Source organism: Trichechus manatus, unplaced genomic scaffold (genome assembly GCF_000243295.1).
Source record: "Trichechus manatus latirostris isolate Lorelei unplaced genomic scaffold, TriManLat1.0 scaffold00085, whole genome shotgun sequence".
NCBI classification, from domain to species: Eukaryota; Metazoa; Chordata; class Mammalia; order Sirenia; family Trichechidae; genus Trichechus; species Trichechus manatus.
This window is the reverse complement of record NW_004444021.1, coordinates 3,174,381-3,198,923: the sequence shown is the minus strand read 5'-3', so window position 1 is coordinate 3,198,923 and position 24,543 is coordinate 3,174,381. Positions and strand designations below refer to the sequence as shown.

The window sequence follows — 24,543 nt, the reverse complement described above, 5'->3', positions numbered from 1 at the left end:
AAGGCTGGGACCAACTGTGGAACAGACCATCAATTGCTCATGTGCAAGTTCAAGTTAAAGTTGAAGAAAATTAAAATAAGTCTGCTAGAATCAAAATATGAACTAGAGTATATCGCACCTGAATTTGGAGACTATCTCAAGAATAGATTTGTCACATTGAACACTAATGACCGAAGACCAGAAGAGTTGTGGGATGACATCAAGGACATCATACATGAAGGAAGCAAGAGATCATTAAAAAGAAAGAAAAGACCAAAATGGATGTGAGAAGAGATTCTGAAACTTGCTCTTGAACATTGACTAGCTAAAGCAAAAGGAAGAAATGATGAAGAACTGAACAGAAGATTTCAAAGCGCACTTGAGAAGACAAAGTAAAGTATGATAATGAAATATGCAAAGACCTAGAATTAGAAAACCAACAGGGAAGAACATAGCATTTTTCACGCAGAAATATCTGCAGAAAAAATTCAAGCCTTGAGTTTCAATGTTGAAGGATTCTATGGGCAAAATATTGAATGGCACAGAAAGCATCAAAAGAAGATGGAAGAAATACACAGACTCACTATCCCAAAAAGAATTGGTCAATATTCAGCCATTGCAACAGGTAGTACATGATCAAGAACCAAGAGTACTGAAGGAAGAAGTCTAAGGTGGACTGAAAACATTGGTGAAAAGCAAGACTCCAGGTACTGACAGAATACCAGTTGAGATGTTTCAACAGATGAATACAATGCTGGAAGCACTCACTCGTCTATGCCAAGAAATTGGAAGACACTACCTGGCTAACCGACTGGAAGAGATCCATATTTCCCCATTCCAAAGAAAGATGGTCCAACAGACTGGAAATTATCAAAAAATACCATTAGTATCGCACGCAAGTAAAATTTTGCTGAAGATAATTAAAAAATGGTTGCAGCAGTACATTGATTGGGAACTTCCAGATATTCAAGCCAGATTCAGAAGAGGAGGTAGAATGAGGGATATCATTGCTCATGTCAGATTTATCTTGGCTGAAAGCAAAGAATACCAGAAAGATGCTTACCTGTGTTTTATTGACTACCCAGAGACATTCAGCTGTGTGGCTCATAACAAATTATGGGTAACATTGCGAAGAATGGGAATTCCAGAACATTTAATTGTGTTCATGTGGAACCTGTACATAGACCAAGAGGCAGTCAGTCAAAGAGAACAAGGGGATACTGTGTGGCTTGTAATCAGGAAAGGTGTGCTTCAGGGTTGTTTCCTTTCAAATACTGATTCCATCTGTATGCTGAGAAAATAGTCTGAGAAGCTGGACTATATGGAGAAAAACACGACATTAGGATTGGAGAACGACTCATTAACAACCGGTGATATGCAGATGACACAATCTTGCTTGCTGAAAGTGAAGAGGACTTGAAACACTTACTGATGAAGATCAAAGACTACAGCCTTCAGTATGGGTTACACCTCAACATAAAGAAAACAAAAATCATCACAACTTGACCAATAAGTAACATCATGATAAACAGAGAAAACATTGAAGTTGTCAAGGATTTCACTTTACTTGGATACACAATCAATGCCCATGGAAGCAACAGTCAAGAAATCAAAGACTTATTGCACTGTGCAAATCTGCTGCAAAAGACCTCTTTAACATGTTAAAAAGCAAAGATGTCACTTTGAGGACTAATATGCATCTGACCCAAGTCATGGTATTTTCAATTGCCTCATATGTATGCAAAAACTGGACAACGGATATGGAAGACCAGACAAAAATTGACGCCTTTGAATTACGGCATTTGTGAAGAATATTGAATATACTGTGGACTTCCAGAAGAACAAACAAATCTGTCTTGGAAGAAGTACAGCCAGAATGCTCCTTAGAAGTTAGAATGTTGAAACGTCGTCTCACGTTTCTTATACGTGTTATCAGAAGGGACTATTCCCTGGAGAATGCCATCATGCTTGGTAAAATAGAAGGTCAGCGAGAAAAGGAAGACCCTCAAAAAGATGGACTGACGTAGTTGTGCAACAATGAACTCTATCATAGCAATGATTGTGATGATGGAGTAGGCTGGGGCAGTGTTTAGTTTTATTGTACAGAGGGTAGTTATGAGTAGGAGCTGACTCGGTGACACCTAACACCAAAAATAAACTAATCATGAAATTTTTTAAATTTATTTATTTTTTTTGTTTATTGTTGTAGTTTAAGTGAAAGTTTACATTTCAAGTTAGTCTCTTATACAAAAAATTTATACTTACGTTGTTATGTGACCCTGATTGCTCTCCCTATACTGTGACAGCACACTTCTCCTTTCCACCCCTGATTTCCCATGTCCATTCAACCAGCTCCTAACTCTCTCTGCCTTCCCCATCTCACCTCTGGACAGAAGCTACCCGTTTAGTCTCATGTATCTACTTGAGCTAAGAAGCACACTCTTCATGAGTATCATTTTATGTCCCACAATCCAGTCCAATTTTTGTCTGAAGAGTTGGCCTTGGAAATTGTTTTAGTTCTGAGTTGATAGAGAATCCAGGGGCTGTGCTTTCCGGGGTTCCTCCACTCTCAGTCAGACCATTAAATCTGGTCTTTTTACTAGAATTTGAGTTCTGCACCCCACCTTTGTCCTGTTCCCTCAGGGACTCTCTGTTGTGTTCCCTGTCAGAGCAGTCATTGGTGGTAGCCGGTTCCGTTCTCAGGCTGATGAAGTCTCTGGTTTATGTGGCCCTTTCTGTCTCTTGGGCTAATATTTTCCTTGTGTCTTTGGTGTTCTTCATTCTCCTTTACTCCAGGTGGTTGGGACGAATTGATGCATCTTAGATGGCCGCTTGCAAGCTTTTAAGACCCCTGACACCACTCACCAAAGTAGGATGCAGACATTTTCTTAAACAAAAAATTAAGTTGACACTGCATGCTATTTTGAGCTTTAGTTCATTAAAGAAGTTTTAGAAAAACATTTAGATAATTTTTCTGTATATATAAGCTAAGAAAATTTTGATCTCTTCGCTTGAGGTTTTTTTCTGTTTTGTTAATTTTATGCTAGTATTTTGAATTTTATAGAATAATATTAATTTTGTGATGAAACACATTTGAATTTTTACTCATCAAATCTTCTTTGTCATGTTATGCAAACCATCTAAATGTGATTAAAGAGAAGATGGTCACACAGGTATGAAAAGGGATGATGAAATCTTTTAGGAAGCAGGACGAGCTAGTATTCAGGACACATATAAGGGAATTAGTTTTAGAACAGTCAGTGTTCTCATAATTCCACTAATACAAAATAAAAATCAAGAAAACACTATTGATTGTTAGTAACTTGAAACTAGAATGGAAAAAGCATTGTAGGGAGCATGGTATTTGTGTTAGTACCATCAGTTGGAAGAGTTAGAACTCATATTTTAACTAACTTAAGAAAAATAAGTAAATTATTGGTCCTATAACCAATGGAGCCCTGGTGGTGCAGTGGTGAAGCGTTTGGCTGCTAACCAACAGGTCAGCAATTAGAATCCACCAGCCGCTCCTAAAAAATCCTATGGAGCAGTTCTACTCTGTCCTATCGGGTCACTATGAGCGGAATCAACTTTACAGCAATGGATTATAACCAATACCCAAGCTATGGTATTTTCAGTTGCCTCATATGCATGGGAAAGCTGGACAACGAATAAGAAAGATTGAAGAAGCATTGATATCATTGAATTACAGTGTTGGTGAAGAACATTGAATATACCATGGATTGCCAGAAGACTGAATAAATCTGTCTTGGAAGAAGTACAGCCAGAATACTCCTTAGAAGAGAGGATGGAGAGACTTTGTCTCACATACTTTGGACATGTTATCAGGAGGGACTGTTCCCGGAGGAAGATATCATCCTTGGTAAAATAAACAGTCAGTGAAAGAGAAGAAGACCCTCATGTGATGGACTGACACATAGGCTGCAGTGAGGGGCTCAAGCATAGCAGCGATTGTGAGGATGGTGCTGGACCGGCACTATTTCATTTTTTGTACGTGGGGTCACTATAAGTCAGAATCAATTCAGTGGCACCTATCAATAACATAACCAAGCAACTTACAGATGCAGGCAGCCTCTGAGTGACAGGATTCAGGCTTTAGATCTGGTCATCGGTCTTGCTCTGCTTTGCCTCTCTGTATTTTGACTTTAGTCTGAACTTTTCTCCATGTGGCAGGAAAAATGGCCTCTGACAACCTCCAGTTCTCATTTTTGTTTTCCATTTTGTAAACCAAGAAGTCTTTTATCCTCTGACTCTATCAAGTGATTAGAGGAAAGGGCTTTGACTGGCTCAGACTTGGTAACATAACTACCCTGGACCAATTATCATAGCCGTAGGAATAGAGGAATGGGATATGATCATTGGATAAAATTAGGTACTTGTTAATTTCTGTGGTTAAATAAGTGAGGTGGTATGATTTTCCAACCGAACAGAACTTTTTGATTGGGTTAAGGGAAGAACAGTTTCCCAAGAGCAGCAGAGTTTCTCAACAGAAAAAAAAAATTTACAAAACAAAGCAAATCCACATGTTTATTACAGTTTTTAAAAGGTTGAGTGCTATCAACTCATTCTGTGTGAGGGCTGCTTGTGTAATTTACTCTAGCAAGCTTCCACAGCTTGTGTGTTGAGATGGGCACACAAACTTTTGGTTTAATGCAGGATTGGAGTTTTTCTAACAAGAGTGAAGGAGGAGTGATGTGTAAAGGAGATGAGGGACTGAAAGAGAGTGCTTACAATCACAGAGAAGTTTGGAACACAGTAAAACATTTACTTGAGAGGATGCATATACCAAAAAAAAAAAAAAAAAAACCCCACCAAACCCGTTGCCATCAAGTTGATTTCTATAGGACAGTGTTGAATTGCCCTATAGGGTTTCCAGGGAGCAGCTGGTGGATTCGAACTGTTGACCTTCTGGTTAGCAGTTGAGCTATTAACCACTATGCCACCAAGGCTGGACCTAGTAATTTAATTACCATTTGCTTTGGGTTTTTTATAAATTATCTCCTTTGGTTTATCAGATTAAAAAAACAAAAACAAAAACTAGTAATGCCATTTCTTTTCCACTCTGCTATGTAGACTCTTTGTAGAGAGGAATTAAATAGATTCATATACTAACTTATCTAAGAAAATAAAATTATAATAATTTACTTTGATTTATGTTTACATATCAGATAAAGTAATAGATATATTCAATGAATATCTGTTCCTAGTATTTCTTTTTAAATATATATAATAGCAGTTGCCAGCATTTGAGGGGCATATATAGGGTGCCAGGCACTGTGCTAAACACTTTACATCAGTTGTCTCATTTACTATCTCTTGTGACATAATATGAATGCAAATTTTTCAAATGTCTTCAGTCCATTAATCTAGTAAAGTTGATCCAAGATGGACCCATACCTATCTTTATTTTACTCTATATCTTCATGAAGTGTATACTTATTCAGCATGCTCATGTGGTCCAAACATTAAACAAATAAAAATACTTCTTTCAAGGACCACTGTCTTTAGTTTATTGCTCCAGCTGCTTTTACCTGTCTTTAGAAACATTCACTCATACTCTCATGCCCTCCTCTGTCCCCACCAAATGGTCACAACCACACACACACACCACACACACTCATATTCCTAACTTCTTTTATTCACACAGGGCTATGGTGCTGCTGGTTGACTCACCTCATGCACAGCAGTTGACTCAGACACAATCAATAGCAGTGGTGTGTGTGGTTGTTCAAATTGCTAGAAAGATATATTAATCAGAAAATTTGAGTTATAAATAATTGAGCTAAACAGTATGGATCTTGGCAGGCAACAATCATTAACATATATCCTTTTTAATAAAGAGTACTCTAAGGTTCAGTGGATTGACTTAGTATTTGGAGCAGAAGAGTGATAAAAATGACAATAAGAATGAGAAAAAGAAGTGACATTAGTAGAAAATACAGTTGCCCAGAATTTGGTAGACTGTGGATCATCTGCAGAGCCAAGAGTTTAGCCAAGAAAAGGAAATTAGTGAATTGGACAGGCAGTTAATCTCTATTTGAATTTTGAATGTGTTATATTTTTCAGTTGTCAACTATAAAATCCTAATTTTCCGTTCCAATATTTAAGTCTTATCCCTGGCAACATATGGAAGCTTTATACTTACGTTTCAGGTTTTTAGCATAAACTATTCATCAGAGGTCAGCTTTTATAGGAAAGTGGCATGCAAGGGACTGTCATTCACAATATACATTTTTAAGATGGAATGATCTATTTGCCCAGATTTAATTCTTGACTCCCAATAGACACTGGGAGACTAAAGTAATTTATCTCTCAGCTTGCTGGGGGATGTTTTAAATTTCAGAAGCTGCTATATTATATTAGCGTGAACTATTCCGGTAAATTTGTTTCTAGGCGATAGATAATAAATAAACTGCTTGGTTAAAAAACAGAAACAGAACAATTTGTTTTTTGTCATCTGGTGGTGCTTAAATTATGAAAAATAGCCCTCTAAAGGCTTAACTAATCTGTAAATCTTTAGGAGCCCTGATGGCACAGCCGTTAAGTGCTGGGCTGCTAACTGAAGGTTGGTGGTTCAAACCCACCAGTGGCTATGTGGGAGAAAGACTGATGCTTTGCTCCTGTAAAGATTACAGCCTAGAAAACCCTATGGGGCAGTTCTACTCTGTCACATGGGGTGGCTGTGAGTCCAAACTTGACTCATGGCACCTAACAACAACAATGATCCATAAATCTAGTTCGAGGCTGTTGTTCCCTTTATCCTATCATACTGCACATGACACACTGAAACTCACTGAAAACCTCTATTTTTTGTGAAATACATTAAAAGATAATGTTTAATAATTTGCATAAAAATTTAACCATAAGGAGAGTAAAAAAACAAGATGACTCAATTCTGTAATTTGTGGTTATCATGATCATTGTGTGATAGTTTTAATGAAGGTATTAGTTGCTACTGATGTAACTTTCTGGAGAGGGGATGAGGGAGAAGGAATGTAACTGATACTTTACGTCTCCTGCTTTAATTTCCCCCAAGGCAATGTTACTATTTTTGTAATATTTCCTCTCCTGGATATATTTTTTTAAAGCAAAGAAGTCATTTTAAACAGATCTCATTTCTATGAAAACATGGCAACACAGACGTTGGGCTAATTTGGTATGAATTATCTTTCATTCCTGCGAATTACCCTGTGTCTCAATCCTTTTAAGATTGGTTCTGCCCTTATTTTTCATGCTTCGGTAATTTGAGGATTTACTCTAGTGCAAACTGATTTAGTTTACATAGCTGTGCACATCTCAGCCGTATTTTTAAAAAGCTATAAATGAATGTGATATGAAAAATATGAGTTACTGCTTCATGAAATTATGATTTTTCTCAAACTTATACTTAAAATCATTCCTGAGCCAAATAATTCTGAAACTGTCTAAACAAAAATCTCAGTTAAACAAATCATTGCAATTTTCTATAAGAAGGTATGATTAACAGAGACTGGAAAATTTATGTTTATGCAGTTATATAAATTAAGTGCTCTATGAATGTTTGCCATTTATTTTAATGTCATACTGCTAGATGGACAGATAAGGTTACTGATTTAAAGGAAAGTTGTAGTTCCCCCAAATTATGATACTCTGTATGGACTTATCCTTACTAAATATGATCCATTGAGCTTCTCTGTTACGTAAAATAAGAGAATAATGAAATGTATATATTATTAATGCAGAGTTTGGAGTTTTAGAAAGGAAAGTTCATTTCTAAAAAATCAAAGTGAAATAAAAGAAAAATGCTCCTAAGTCAAAATCAAATGTCACATTTATTGTTGATGAAATTTAAATGTGAGACAGTGAATGTAAACTGGTTGCATGTTTCACTAAGGCCTGTGTTCTCTTATTAAAACAGGACAGCCTGTCTAAGCACACGTTTCATTAAGTACTTCGTACTTTTTTTGTCCTGTTTTTCTATAAATTGTCACATTTTTGTTATTCCTTACATTTATATTTCGATCTTGTAAGAGATAAACATTGTATCGAGAAAGAGCTCTTGTAAATTTAGAAATGTAAAATTCTCAGTTACAAGAAGGAATGTGGATGTTGACATGCAGTATGAATTTATACCTATTGTATATTTTTTTCAGTTCGATTAAAAGGAAAAAGAAAAGTTTTGTGGAATTACATATTATCCAAAACTCAGAAAGCTTTGCACAAATGCATAAAGTTTATATAAACTTTAGACTATTTCCAATAACAGTTTTAGAAACAATTTATATTCTCTAAAAGAACAGCTAAGTGATAGAGCTTTGTATAAAATATAGTACAGTAAAAAGGAAAAAAATAGGAAATTCTTAAGTTTAGATTTTATTTTTATTTCAAGAAGTGTTTATCTGAGCAAAATAGAAATACTTGGTTTGAGTTAAAAGTAGAATTTCTTTATCATACTTATACCCTCTTCTGAAGTTGTATATGATGCTCTTAATGTTAAATTAAAAAATATATATCTATTTGTTAGGTGTGACCATGTGTCAAAAACAGAAAAGATATTTAGTTCATTAGCTGTAGTACTATGACCCAAGCGTAATCCTAGACATAAGGTGTTCTATGTAATTGCTCTGCATCTATTATTTTACCTAAAGCGTAGGGGTGTATATGTTTCACTAATTTTGTGTCTCTCTTGGCACAGCAGTATGTGCATATAGGTATTTAATAAATGTCAAAAATGGTGATGCTCAACCACTTAAAATTTAGTGTAGTTTCACCTTGTTCTCTACATATTCCAATTCTGTAAATACAAGTAAGGGGATGGCAGAAATAGAGTCTAAAATGAAGATAAACTTGGTGTTGCAACTTTTACTTCAGGACACATTATAAATTGAAATTTGTCTTGTAAGTACAAATTGCAGAGTTGTAAGAGAGATCAAAAAACTAATAATTAGATTTGTGTCTCAGGTGAATTAAGAAGATTGTCTTGCTTTCTGATTTTGTTTTAACTCTGTTACAAAGCTATTGCTATAAAAAATGTTTCAGAAATTAAAATCTTTATGCTTGTTAAAGTTCTCCAGCTTCTTCTTAATCCTTTTTTTTAAATCAATTAAATGGTAATTTAAACAGTTCTGTTGATTCTAAATGAAATAACTTTAAAGTCATGGATTACATTTAGTATTATGAGTCATGTGTTCCCACATTTATACATCAGTTTTATAATGGTTGGTTTGTTAATGGCCTATATTGAGACCTGTGTTCCGTGGCTCTTTAGTCCCATGGTACATTTTTTCACACAAAAAAGGGGGAGGGATCAGAGGCAAGTAAGTTTGGAAAACAGAATAAAATATATTTTCCTCTTGGAGATTTGTAATCTACGTTCATGCGCTGAAGGGTCTGTGAATTCCTTCCTGCTGAAAAGAGACAGTTTTAACTTTGTTTAACTCATTGTTGTCTCAAGTCATGTGACCATGGTATGCAATTACCAATGAACATCTATTTATATCTTGAAGAAGTAGTGATTTTTTTTGGGGGGGGGGGGGGGGATACTTTGAGAAGTACTAATTTAGTGAACTTTTTGTCAAGTAATGTTTTTTATTTTTGTGTAGTATGTGTTTGCTTTTTATAAAATGTTAGAGTATCTGTGTTTGGAAATGTTGAAGAGTCAAAGAAGAATGTATCATTACTTAGTGCTCAAGCTGCTGCTGAAGACACACTGAGAATTGACTGTATTTCCAGTCAATTCATGAGGAGAAGAGAGGAAAGGGAAATCAGTATAAGTGGATTGTTTTTACATTGCATGGAACTAGCCTCAGAGATACAGAGAATAGGAATTTTAAACTACTTGCCAGTCATTTTATTCATCCTTTCTTTTCCACTTCCCCTGTGTAACACAATGTATATCTATAATTTGTATTTATGGCATATTTTGGCAACATTGATGGCTAGCTGACTTGTCCATGTATATTTATTCTTGCTACAGAGCCAAAGCTAATTTACTACTTTGCTAGAATATGAGATCATTAATATGTTAGATAATCTGATAGTTTTTTGCTCTCTAAATTCACTTAATCTCCTATCTGCGTATATTCACATTTCTTAAAGAATAATTTCAGCACTGATATATATATTTAAATCATGATATCCATGAAGTCTTAACAAGTCACTCATCTTACGCATTGTTGAATTATCCTTTATATCATTTAATGGTTTAGGTACATATAGTACTTATTTGCATTATGAATTCATAAGTTTTTTTTTCCTTGAAGAAATGGTTCTCAGAACTATTCTGGGATCTTTTTCCCCAATGCAAGATACACTTTTCTAATATCACTGCTATACAGTTTTAATATGGTCTTAGAAAATATTGGCTACATCTATATGAATCTTTGTGAAATTATATTGTGAAAAGATATTATAAGGGCTGGTTATTTAAAAACAGGCATAAATGTGTTCAGTGTTTTTTTTATGTTTTTTTCTCAAATCAATAAAGCACTTTCTCTGTCTCCTTTTTTTGTAGAGCAATGAAGTTGTCTACTACAATGCAAAAGATGATCTTGATGTGAGTATTAAAGTTTTAATTGACTGCCAAGAGAAACTTAATTGTAATAGGTGGATTGGTTTTACAGAACAAATTGAGCAAGCAGGTTTAGTTTTTCAGAAAGAATTAGATAGCATGAGCAGAACTAGTTAGACACAAGGTAATGATGAATTTTTGTGCTGATGGAATTTTTAACAACTTGTTATTGGTATCTTCCCTAGAAGAAATGTCATGTATTTCTTTGGATCTGAACTGCCTTCCCACTGCACCCTGTGCAGATCTCAGTCTGCTGCTTTGACTTCACATGCACTGCACAGCATTTGCAATGTTGAAGACAGAGATTGGCTCCCACGCCTCTCTGTATCCTGGCGCCTGTCACCAGGGTTACTACACATGTCTGCACAAGCCAGGGAGAATCATTTCTTTCAAATACAATGTAAATGCCACCCCTGGAAGCTGTGCAACAACTTGTCACCACTGCCTGTCCAATCTTTGAAACATAATAGGGGCTCAGTGTACTTTTTTAAACGAATAAATCTAATGTGCATTTCAAATGATTTTAGGACATGGATGATTTTACAATGAATTATTTCCGATATTACCAAATTTGGATAAACATTGGAGAGACATTTGAATTACAGTAAAATATATGAAACCTGGAACCTGTGTAAGGTGGAAACCTGTCAGAAAAGGAAAACTCAACTATTTTCCACTAATAGAGAGCCATAGAAGAGCGGTGAGACTGCTAAAGGCAGAAAATCAGTGACACCCAGAAATGCAAGGCTGTCCCACTGAGTTCTAGCTCGCACAGCTTTCATGTACTTAGTTATAATGGAAGTCGTTGCAAAATTATAAGACAAAGATTGAACTTGAAGCTTTAAAAACAAACAAACAAATTTTCATATATTGATTTTTTTTGCACCAGGAGGAAATGATGTCTAGATACACTTTATTCATTCATTCTAAAGTATTTGCTGAGTACTCTTATTTTTTAGGTATTCTTTTAAGAGCTTGGGATACATTAGTGAAGAGAGTAAACAAATATAATAAAATTATTATTTGTCACCCATAAGTTTTTGATGTGTATCTAAAAACCATGTGTTCTATACTATTTTATAGAGTATCCTTCCAGCTACTTAACAGAAGAGTGAAAAAATACACAAAACAAGTAGAGCCTAAATTGGGAGATAAAACAGCAATAAATAAGTTTGCTTTAAATGCCACAGCCTTCCAAATTAACATTACTATTACTGCTGTTTCTAAATACCATAGTTTATTGAATACTAACTTTGCCTGCACACTGGTAAGCACTTTACGCTCGTTATTTTATTTCATTACTAAATAACACTATGAAGTAAGTTTTATTTTCTCCATTTCATAGATGAAGGACTAGGAGATATTTTCTTTCCTCTAGACATAGGCGTTTTGCTAGTACTGATTTTGGAGTCCGAGTGGTGCAGTGGTTAAGAGCTATGACTGCTAACAAAAAGGTCAACAGTTTGAATCCATTGGCTTTTCCTCGGAAACCCTATTGAGTGCTGTACTACAAATACATAATTTTCTCTAAACTTATTTAAAAAGATGCATTTTTATGTCAGGTAAAATAGTTTTAGCTGCTTAAGTCAGGTTTGCTTATTAAATTAGAAAGTTATTCTTTATTTCACATAGGAAATGGCCAGTTTTCCTTGCTCAACACTTAACAATTGCGTTCACAAATGTAAATACAAGTTTTTAATAAGTACTACCTCACTGTCAAGCACTGTGCTTCAAAACTGGCATTTATGCCCATTACAAATGGAAAAGTACACGCAGGTTTTAAATTGTAACACTTGTGTGGTCCTCAATATTTACAATTGCATAATTTGCCCACACAGATGTTAGTTCACATATTAAAATACAACTCTATGTAAGAATGAAAGGAATTAGTGTAAATGAAGTATAAATGAACCTTTTGAACTTGACCTGTGTTTTCCCTCCCATCCAGGAAAAGTCTATAATACTTGCTTGAAGACTATTTGAAAGCACTTTTGCTTTTTTTTTTTTAACTTGTCTTGGAAAGTTGCCATTAGAAATTATTTAGCAATTATTCATCTCCTATATAATTCACTGTGAATAATAAAAGTATTCTTTAAAGCAGACAAAACACTTTAATTCTCATTACTATACTGCATGTGGTAACCCTGGTGGCATAGTGGTTAAGAGCTATGGCTGCTAACCAAATGATCAGCAGTTCAAATCCACCAGGCGCTCCTTGGGAACTATGGGGCATCCTTGGAAACTATGGGGCAATTCTACTCTGTCCTATAGAGTTGCTATGAGTTGGAATTGACTCAGTGGCAATGGGTTATACTACATGTGGGTTGTAAGTATCACTATAAAAGGATGCATTCTCTATTTTAGATCATGAGGTGACTGACTTTTACCAAAATAAATCAGAGTGTTTTAAATAGTAAATTTTCAACTTAAAAATTATAAACTTAAAAATGGTGATCAGTATTTACAGAACTTATTTGTATTTCTTTATATATAAATAACAACAGTGCCAAAATAATTTGAAGATTGTTGTACAGTGGGAGCACTAGAATAGAAATCAAAAACTAATTCATGCCCCATTTCTCTCAAATTATAATTGTCCATAAACAAAAAACCTAACCCATTGCCATTGAGTCAGTTCTGACTAGAGTATTAAAGATTATAAAAATTCATAGCTTAACTAGCAAAGAATGTCTGTCTTGAGCATTGTGCTGTTTTAAGATCTATCTGTATGGGATCAAACTGACAACAGCAGCCGGAAAGATTAGATAGGAAACGTAGAGGCAGGGAGTTTATGTTAATAGAGAAGGAACAACTCAGAGAAGAAGGATGAGAATGGTTGCACAACTGGAAGAATGTAATCAGTGTCACTGAATTGTACATGTAGAAACTGTTGAGTTGGTGTTTGTCCTACTGTGTATGTTCTCAACAACAACAGCAACAAAATAAAGTAAATTATTAAAAAAAAATACAAAAGGCCATGGGGTTCCTCATGGGCTACAGGTTACATATAGTTTGCATGGGACATGAAGGAAGGTTTTGTGTAACAGGAAGCATTTAAGATAAGCAAGGATTCCAAAAGATGAGCATGATGGTGGAAGGACTAGGGCATGAAATAGTAGCAGAAACATTATTTATAGAAAAGCACAGATCATGTCTTGGGAAAAATTAGTGTAAAAAGCTATACATGACCCCCCCCCAAAAAAAACATATAAAAATTAAAACCATTTTTCTTTTATCTAAGACATAATACAGTTGACTAGGTGATCTACAAAATTCACTCCAGTTCTGAGTGTTCTTGGATTCTAATGAAAAAATTTAAACTGTAAATCATGTGTTCCCAAAGATCAAATCAAAGATTATGGATTAGAGATAATAATCAAAGACGTAATGGAGAAAGTATTAAGGTCAGCAAAAGAATCTATATATGATTGGAGATTTGTAAGGCCCTAGAGTGTTTCAGGTAGAGTGTTTCAAGGTCAAGAACATTTATATCAAAGTCTTGCTCAAGGATATCCAAGAAGAGATTTCTAATAGGCAGCTAAATATTTAGTTCTGTTGCTTAGGAGAGTGGCCTAGAGTAAGTTTTATGTTTGGCTTATAAGTGGAATTTGAAAACAAGCAGCTGAAATTGCCCCAGCAAGTGTGAGCCTACATATATAGCAAGGCCAGATTTCCACTACCAGGTATATTTTGGTACACTTACATAATATTAAAAACAAAATAAATTTTGATGCCTTTGGATGTGACACATTTTCCAGCTTGTCTAAATGCCATTACTCCTTATTGTCTTACTCTCAGCCTGCTTCACATATCCACACAGCATGAAAATAATAAAAATTTCTGTAGGTATTTTAATTGTCCACCCCTCATTCTTGGAATGAAAAGAGAAGATAAGAGAGGACAAAATCTTCAGAACACTGGCATTTAAGGGAAGGTGGGGACAGAGTAGGGAGTGTAGAATATAAATAGCTGGAGATGAAGAAAAAGTAGCTTTTATAATATAAGTAAATGATATAAAGAAGTCCATGAGTTTAGTAAATGTTGGAGTCAGGATTAAATTTGGTATCTCCTGATTTCTACTATTCCTGCATATGTATTATGCTGGTATATCACCAAGTTCAGATTTGTATGTAAGCAATGTATTCAAGTGTAGTCTATTGATTTTGTTCATGGTAATGATGATACATGTCCTCATTTAAAGATAAAACAAGTACTTAAAGGTGATAAATAATTCCTTTGGAGTATAACCTTTATGTTAGCTATGTCTGAATCAGTCAGTTTGTGGGAGCTATCCGTTGTAATCTCCTCAAAGACTCTGCGATAGGAGACAATTCCCCAAGGGCATTTTATAATATGCATGCTCTCCTCCTTAGATCAATGCTATTTACATTCACCTTGTGGTTACAAAATAAATACTCAGTGATAGCCAGATTTAGCTAAAGCAGTGGCTGAAATAAGGAATAGAATTAATATACCCTTAGGATTGTATAATATGATAAAAAAAATTACAGCTCTAATCATTTAAAGAAATTTTCTTCCTGAGACTTAAAAATGCAAGCATAACTGGGCTAAATTACCTGGTGAGCCATAATCCTCAGGGAAGAACGTAAGATGCGTGTTGTTGTTGTTAGGTGCCGTTGAGTCAGCTCCGACTCATGGAGACCCCATGTATACGACAGAATGAACCATTGCTCAGTCCTATGTCCTCTTCACGATCATTGGTATGCTTGAGTCCATTGTTGTGGCCAGTGAGTATTTTGAGTGTCTTCTAACTTAGGGGGTTCATCTTCCAACACTATACAGACAATATTCAATTGTAACCCTTGGGGTTTTCATTGCCTAATTTTTGGAAGTAGATCACCAGGACTTTTCTTCCTAGTTTGTGTTAGTTTGGAAGCTGTCTGGAAGCTTTGCTGAAACCTGTCCAGCATGGGTGACCCTGCTGATATTTGAAATACTGGTGGAATAGCATCCAGCATCATAGGAACACCAGAGCCAACAGAGTATGACAAATGGGCAGCTAGGTGGTAGGTAAGGCACATAGCCTTACTGCATGAAATGTATTAGTTAATGTTAATATATTCACTCTTCTCATTGCCTTACCCTAATGTTCTACAATTTTCTCTCTCAAATCCTCAGTATTCTTTGAAAAACCAATTCAAATATGAACTACCTTTACAGTCTTCCTTTCCTATAGGTGGTCTAGACACCTGGTAACACATTACCGGCTTTAGTGGTTTAGTATTTGTATACAGGGATGATCTTCTGTACTAAATTTTTTAGCAACTTGAGGTAGGAGTCTTATTAAGTTTGTCTGGTCTATAATAACTGTTGAGATAATGTTTGTTATATTAGATAGGTGTTTGCATGTTTCAATACCCATATTACTTAGATACCATTTGTGACAAAGTTTTACTTTTTAAAGTAATACTCTTTGCAAAGGTAACAGGAAACCTCTGGAAATCATGGTAGAAATGAAAATGTTTGCTTTGTTTCAAGCAGAACTTCCAACTAGTTCTTTCCTTAGGTTTGATCCCCTGCTGAGATTTCCATTTCTAACAAGTTCCCAGGAAGTTATACATAAGAATCACCTGGGGATCTTGTTAAAATGTAGATTCTGATTCAGTATATCTGAGGTGGAAATGCAGATTCTCAGCAGGGAATTTGTTAGAAATGCAGGTTTTCAGCAGGGGTTCAAATAAGAAGAAACTGTTCAAAGTCCTGCTTTCAAGGTTAGATGGAAGCAGAAATAAGGGAGGAAATGGCAAAGCTAGGTTTCAGTATGGAGTGGCAGTGGACAGTGTTTCTTCATCTTCAGTTCTCTTCCACCCTTTCCTCTCATTGGTCCCCAGGAACAATCTTGAGGACTAAGGTAACATCAAAACAACCAATGTGATGGTGTTTATTTCTCAAACTGATTAAAATTGAGGAAGAAGCAGAGAATTGGAATATTTGTCTACAGTTACTACAAGTGATATAAAAATTGCTGTTGTTGTATGTTGTCAAATGGATTCCAACTCATAGCGACTATAGAAGGACAGAGTAGAACTGCCCCGCAGGGTTTTCTAGGTTGTAATCTCTATGGGAGCAGATTGCCAGTTCTTTTCTCCCAAGGAGCCACTGGTGGGTATGAACTGCTAACTTTTTAGTTAGCAGCCGAGTGCTTAACCATTGCATTACCAGGGCTCCTTGATATAAGGATTGCCCGCCCATTGTCACAGAGTTTATTCCCACTCACAGCAACCCTATAGGACAGAGTAGAACTGCCCCATAGTGTTCCCAAGGAGCGGCTTGTGGATTCAAACTGCCGAGTTTTTGGTTAGCAGCCGAGCTCTTAACCACTGCACCACCAGGGCTCCGATAAAAGAATAAAGATGTTTAATTCTAAGTTTGGGAAGATACAAGTTATCATGAATCTCTGTGAAACATAAAAGCAGGCTTCTTTGATTACTCCATCAAACCGAAGTTCTGATTCTCCATATAATTACAGTAAATAATATCTTTTGGGTTTCATTTCAAAAGAAGCTACATTATTTAGATAGGTATAATACTTCAGTGTAAGATTTTTTTTGTACTTTTTTATTAGGAAAATATTTTAAATATATAGAAAAGAGAGAATAGTATACTGAATATCCATATTAGCTTCATCTATAATTTGCTAAGTACTTTAAGATAAATTAAGAGATTTGACATTTCATGCCTAAATACTTTAATAAGCAACTCTAGTTTGTTTGTTTATTTATTTAATAACCACAAGGCATATATGTATAATTGCTATCTACATTGCTGTACAGAAGAGGGAGTAGAGTGGGGTGGTTAAGAGATTGTTCTCTGGAGTACCACTGCTTGGATTTGAATTCTCACTCTGCCATTTTCTAAGAGGGTAATGTTTGCAAAGTCACATATTCTCTCTGTGTTTTACTCTTATGGCTTGTAATACAGAGATAATAGTAATAACTTCATAGAGTTAGTGTGAGGATTAGATTAGCTAACACATATAGTAGACAATCTGGAAATGTTAAGGACTATAATAATAAGAAACAACTATTATTACAACAAATTTAGGGATGATTTGAAGTGGTTTTAGCTCCAAATGAAGAGACATGTTTACATGTGTTTATATGCTGACAATAATGAAATAATATTATCATGAGATATTTTTCATTTTATTATAAATATAACCCATGCAATTATGTGAAAAACTTAAGACAACTCACATACAAAATAATAACCAGAGTTGAATATTCTAAAACATTTAGAAAAAAAATGAACAGAATGCAGGAATTTGTTTTGATGTTACTGTGGGTTTTATATATCCAGATTTGAAGGAAAAAAGGAAATGTGAAACTAAAATAAAAAAAAAAAAGCTACTAATGCAAAAATTATCTATGAAATTTCACATTCAAGTTCTCCTTAGTTTTAAAATTTACTTAGGTTCTTAGTGTAGGTGTTTGAGACATCTGTCCCAATAAGTTCCTTAAATTCCCTGAAGATTACTTAAGCAAATTCCCCAGAAGGCCCCAGTTGTTCGAGCAAGCTGTACTGTTTTCTTAATTGCCAAAGTAAGCAAAAAGAAAGCAGATCATTACAAACCCTTATTAACCTAATTCTAAGATCTATGTTTCTGACTAAAATCCAAATGAAATAAATTTAACCCAGAATCCCTATTCATTAAATCAAGTTGATTTATTTGCTACATTTCATTTTATCGATCATATTAAAAATCTGACCTGTCTGGAACATTTGGCTAGGCTGCTGAATTCCCTTGCATATTTATATTGCTATTTACTTTCTTCTTACCAGAGTCTTGCCTACATTAAAATTAATTCCAACATAATGTGCTATCTAAATGTTTTTCTAAAAGCCCAGTTTTACATGATTTTTTTGTTAGAAATAAATAAACCTGAGTCTAGAATGAGCTGGTAGAGAGAAGCATTTAGTCAGTTTAGTCAAACAGCAATTAAATCTATTCTAATTATTAAAGATAAGTCAAAGTCAAAGTTTCTTTGCTAACTTTAAAAAACATATATATAGCATGTATCCTTTATATTCTGGCTCTGCAAACAACCCACGTTGAATCTTCAATAGATGATGGCACAGTGATAGAATATTAATTGCTTCTATATAATAACTGGCTTACTGTGAGTTGCCTTGCTTTTTCTGCATCTAAAAATAAATAAATAATTTAAGTGTTTTGGATGTAGAATGTTTGGATTGGGTATTTGAATAGGATATTAAACCTTTAATAATAGTTAACACGTGCTGTAGACATGGTCTATACTGGGCAGTAAATGCTTTATATACGGTATGTTATTTAAAGTTCACGATAATTCTTTGAGGCACGTACTATTATTTTCACATTTTTCAGAAAAGTAAAATTTAGTGAAGTTAAGTTGTGTGGTGTTGTACATTTGGCATTTGATAAAGGAGGGATTTGGACACAATTGATGTGATCCACAGCTGGAGCAGGGTGCTGCCCTGCCTGTGCAGTGGGCACCCATGGTGAATGAAGAGGGCTCTGTGGAAGAGCTATTATAAATCAAGACTCAGGATTAAAATTTTTGGAGATAGTTTTGATATAAAATTTTAATTTATTGTAAATCCCATTGCTGTTGAGTTGATTCCAACACATAACGACCCTATAGGACAGAGTAGAACTGCCCCATAGTGTTTCAAGGAGCAGCTGGTGGATACGAACTGCCAACCTTTTGGTCAGCAGCTGAGCGCTTAACCACTGTGCCACTAGGGCTTCTTTATTCTGTCTATATTTAATTTTGATGTATTCCGCTTGTATTTTATTCAACCAGCTTCATCACTACAGTTGATAGTTTACAACAATTTTGTAGCTGGTAAAATAAAATCTGTATGATTAAAAGATCATTAGACCTCAAATCATAAATTTCAACTGATCTGATCCACTGTAAATACTGTGATGTTTACCACGGATACCTTAATTATTGCATACATCCCTGTGGGGATTATAGCCACTTTAGGATTCACTGGGAAAGACTGTGAAGTTGGGTATATTCAATTTGTTCTAGGATATCTACTTTATAATTTTTTGTACTTGTTTCAAAAATTTTTTTAATTTATCTTTTAATACTACTATGTGACTTTTGCAAGGTTAGTTTAAGCATGGGTTCTCAGTTGTTCTGGAATAGTAACATGTATAATTCTCTTTTAGATTTCACAGTCAGTTCATTCTTTCCCAAAGTAGTATATGGTGCACTTATTTTATAACTCGATAAATGTTCATTTAGTTGGGAAAATTTGGTGGCATTAATGAGATCATTATAATCTTATCAGTATACAACAAGTATGTAAGATAGGGTAAACAAAGATGGGAACCCAATAGTTTTGAATAAAATATTAAACCTTTAATACTTGCACACATATATCAGCAAAAAAACAAATAAAAGCACCCCTGAGATAACAGTATTTGTTTATGAAGTTTATATACGTACTAAGAATCCATAGGTGCCACAAACGGCTAAGCATTTGACTTCTAGCCAGAAGGTTGGCAGTTGGAACCCACCCAGAGGTACCTTGGAAGACAAGCCTGGTAATCTGCTACTCTGCACACATGGGGTCGCCATGAGTCACACTCAAGTCAACAAGCAACTAATAACAACATATATGTACTACTGAATTAATATATTAAGAAATCTCAAAAGAGACTTCTAAATCTTTAAGTGTAGTGAAATTTTGCAAAAGTATTTGGATTAGGTAGCACCTAACTAATATATCCAGAAAAAAAATTGTCAAAGTTTTTCTAGATCCTTAACTATCAATGCCTTGTTGATTATGGTGACTTCATGCTACTCTTGGAAATATCTCGGTGGGCATATGAACACAAGGTATCACTATCAATAGTAAATTTAAATCTATATTTAAAATAATCTTCTTTATAATTTCAGCTTTTTTTGACCCACTTGCTAGAATTAATTGGACCATTTCTCTTTTTACCTGTAATGAGGCTGAACAACTAGTGCTAGGAATAAAAGAGCTTTCTCTATTATTTTCCTTAACCATTATGCCACCAGAGTTTCCATGGATTTCATAGGGGGTGCTATGTTCAATTTTAAGAATATTTGAAATCACATAATTTACTTCGCATGTGTAAGAAGCCATTTCACTATTTCTTAGTAGAAGAGAAATATACCACTACAATCTTCTAAAAATTTGTGTTACATATATGGATACAATATCAATATCAATATACTTTTATAGAAGTACTTCGTCTAATCCTGATGATTTGAAAATTTTATACGACTTGTAGAGTTTAAATCAGCTCCCAACTATTCTTGTTACCTGAAGCAGGTCCCGCCTGGTACAGCTTCTCATCAATAAAGACACACCAAGTAGAGGAGGGAAGAAGAGCGAGAAGGTGATACCTCAAATCAAGCTCCCCAAACAAAGGGAGGCAGAACTTTTTATACTGTCCTTCGCAAGGAAGTACATACAAACATCATGGACTACATAGGTTATCATGGCATGCAGGCACAGTAAGACAAATTGCATTTTTTTCCCTTAGTATGTACAGAAAATGGCAGATACGTCCTGCCCTGGGTTGAGATCTTAACATTCAATTAGGTCTTAATGAGGCTTACATTACTTTGGAACACTTTTGAGGCTAGTAAACTGGGTTTGACTGGTATAAGACAGGAACTGAGCCACACTCAGCGTTCAGGGCCTTTGAGGACAATGGACAGGAGGGGACAGGTTCCGTTTAATAATGGCTGAGCAGTTGTTAATAAAGCCACACGCAGCACTGTCTATCACTTAAGGTTTTGATGATAATGAACAGCAGGAGAAGATCTTGCTTGATAATGGCTGAGCAGCTGCTGGCTGCTCTGAGTATTGTTCTGTTCATTGTACTTATCTATCATTCTATTGCCTCTCGTTTTCATACGTGCTAGGGTTCTATGTTAGGTGCTTTGTATACATTCATCCATCATGCAAACCAAAAATACATCAATTTTATTTCCAGGAGGGTCCCAGATTTTGCATTCCAATTTTTTGAATTTTATGATTGTAGTCCTCATTAGCAACTTTAATACATTTTATTTAAAGTATGTCTATCTTTTTACTTTAAATTTAATTAGTAGGAGAATAATACATGAAGATTTCATAGAATTATTTCTTTAATTTTTTTTGGTCATTAACATTCTAAATTTACTTTTCATGTTACTTTTAAAACATATTTTTTCTTAGTATATTTTAAATAAATTCTCTCTGAAAAATTAATACTATAGTTTTTCCACATAGTAAATCTAAACAGTTGTAACATTTTAATTCCCCAAAGGACTGGAGAAATCTTGTAAATTCATTAAAAAAGTTCTTGTTCATCAGACATTATGATTAGCTAAGCTCACATGTTTTTGCAAGGGCAATATGTTTATTTATTAAATTTACAGTTTTATTATATTATTGTTGTTATGATTCAGTAAAGCAAAAGAGCAAACATTGCTGTTTAAGTCCTTAGTGTAGAGTTTATTGCAAGTCATCCAACTCATATTACCATTCTAAATTTCTTCATCCACTGCATGTTTCTCTGAATCCTGTCATCCTCAAGGTGAAAAAAAATGGCTTAAACCAATTAAGTCAGAAGACTTAACAACCTTCTTACAGCCACCAAACTGTAATATTCACCCAGGCCTAACAATCTGAGCAGAAGAACTGTGACTGGAGGAAGGTTCAGTGCATTTTTCTATTATTACTCCCTAATAGGACATAGTTGTCTGCAGCTCCTTTGATGAATCTCCATTTTTAATTGATGCAAGTGATTTATTAACAAAGAATATTTCCTCTGTAAAGGTCACAATTGGTGACCAGTTATAACTAATGGAGCAGCCCAGGTTGCTTAGATTCCATGGGTGAACTAGTAGTGGTTATAGAGGCAGCATCAATTTTTTCATTGATAATGTTGATACCAAAGTGCTTTGTCGTTGTTAGGTGCCATTGAGTCGATTCTGAGTCATAGCGACCCTATTCACAACAGAATGAAACATTTCCCGGTCCTGCATTGTTGTTAGGTGCTGTCAAGTCAGTTTTGACTCATAGCAACCCTACGTACAACAGAACAAAACACTGCCCAGTCCTGCGCCATCCTCACAATCATTGTTATGCTTGAGCCCATTATTGTAGCCACTGTGTCAACCTATCTCCTTGGGGGTCTACCTCTTTTTCTCTGACCCTCTACTTTACCAAGCATGATGTCCTCCAGGAACTGATCCCTCCTGATAACATGTCTAAAGTATGAGATGTAGTCTTACCATCCTTGCTTCTAAGGAGCATTCTGAAGAAGTCGTCAGTCTTGCAAAATTCTATCATGCCACCTCTGGTGTCATTTCTGTCACTAAGGTCATTCATATTTTCCAACTACCAATTCTTCTTCTTTGTTTCCAGCATTCACGTTCCAATCACCAGTAATTATCAATGCAGCTTGATTGCATGTTTGATCAATTTCAGACTGCAGAAGTTGGTAAAAATCCTCAATTTCTTCATCTTTGCCCTTAATGGCTGGTGCGGAAATTTGACTAATAGTCTTATTAACCAGTCTTCCTTGTAAGTGTAAGGATATTATCCTATCACTGACAGCGTTGTACTTGAGGGTGGATCTTGAAATGTTCTTTTTGACGATGAATACAATGCCATTCTTTTACAATTTGTCATTCCCAGCATAGTAGACCATATAATTATCTGATTCAAAATGGCCAGTACCAGTCCATTTCAGCTCATTAATGCCTAAGATATTGATGTTTGTGCATTCCATTTCATTTTTGATGATTTCCAATTTTCCTAGATTCATACTTCATACATTCCACGTTCCTATTAGTGGATGTTTGCAGCTGTTTCTTCTCATTTTTAGTCATGCCATGTCAGCAAGTGAAGGTCCCAAGAGCTTGACTCCATCCATGTCATTAAGGTCAACTCTACTTTGAGGAGGCAGTTCTTCCCCAGTCATATTCTGAGTGCTTTCCAACGTGAGGGGCTCATCTTTCCACACTATATCAAACAGTGTTCCACTGCTATTCATAAGGTTTTCATTGGCCAATTTTGTTTAGAAATAGACCACCAGGTCCTCCTTCCTAGTGGAAGCTCTTCCTTCTGGAAGCTTTGCTGAAATCTGTCCACCATGGGTGCCTAACCAACATTAGCCTGTACATCTGTCTCCGAGTAATCTAATCTGTTATTTAACAACTGAAATTATATCGAGATGAGTAGTCTGAGTAACATGCTTCTTGTGTTTTTCTTATGCGTTTTACCAAATACATTTGAAGATATTTTAGAATTGACCTTCTCAATTTCTCTGTGCGTATTTCTGTAGGGTACTCTGGAGACTTCAGAAGACTTTTTTTTTTTTTTTAATTTTGAAAAGAGACATAACTTTTTCTTTTTTTCTTCTGTGTGGTTTTAAATGCAAGGAAATCTTAACTCCTAGGGGAGAATTTATTTAAGATTTTTAATTACCATATTAGACAGTACATGTTACATAACTTTTCTTCAAAATGTCAGTTAATTCTTTTGTGTATAATACTTACTGTATGTTAATTATACTGCATAATGTCATAATATATCAAGATAAATAAACTAATGGGTATGGTTGTGCTAAGAGCAATGATTTAAGTGGTTTAAAGGTAATAAGTGGGTTAGTTTTAGAAACTCTTATATTTTCATAAAACTATTTCATAAGGAGCAGCAGTATTATTTTTCTTTAATATATTTAGCAACTAACTGTGCAGTAAAATGAAACTTGATGTATGATTATACAAGTTGAGAAGTCCATTATTATTTTAAAGTTATTTCTAAAACCTTGTATATTGAATTTAAAACTGCGAGAATCTCCTTAAAACGTATTAAATAGTGCTAATTTTAATGGTGCAGGATTTAGAATAAATGTAAGCAATTTTTCATCTTAGTGAGATAATGATATGCTTAATAGCATACTAGAAAGGTCTTAAAATTTACAAAAGCAGTAGTTTTATTTCTGGTTG

General features: G+C 34.9%; 1 protein-coding gene across 1 annotated transcript in view; it reads left to right on the top strand.

Annotated features, from left to right (window-relative positions):
* The window catches only part of CACNA2D1 (calcium voltage-gated channel auxiliary subunit alpha2delta 1), a 537,607-nt gene that overhangs the window by 338,244 nt on the left and 174,820 nt on the right, over positions 1-24,543 (top strand). Inside the window, exon 5 of the mRNA XM_004381473.2 lies at positions 10,490-10,531. Coding sequence (XP_004381530.1) covers positions 10,490-10,531 — 42 coding nt within the window. The remainder of the gene's footprint in view (positions 1-10,489; positions 10,532-24,543) is intronic.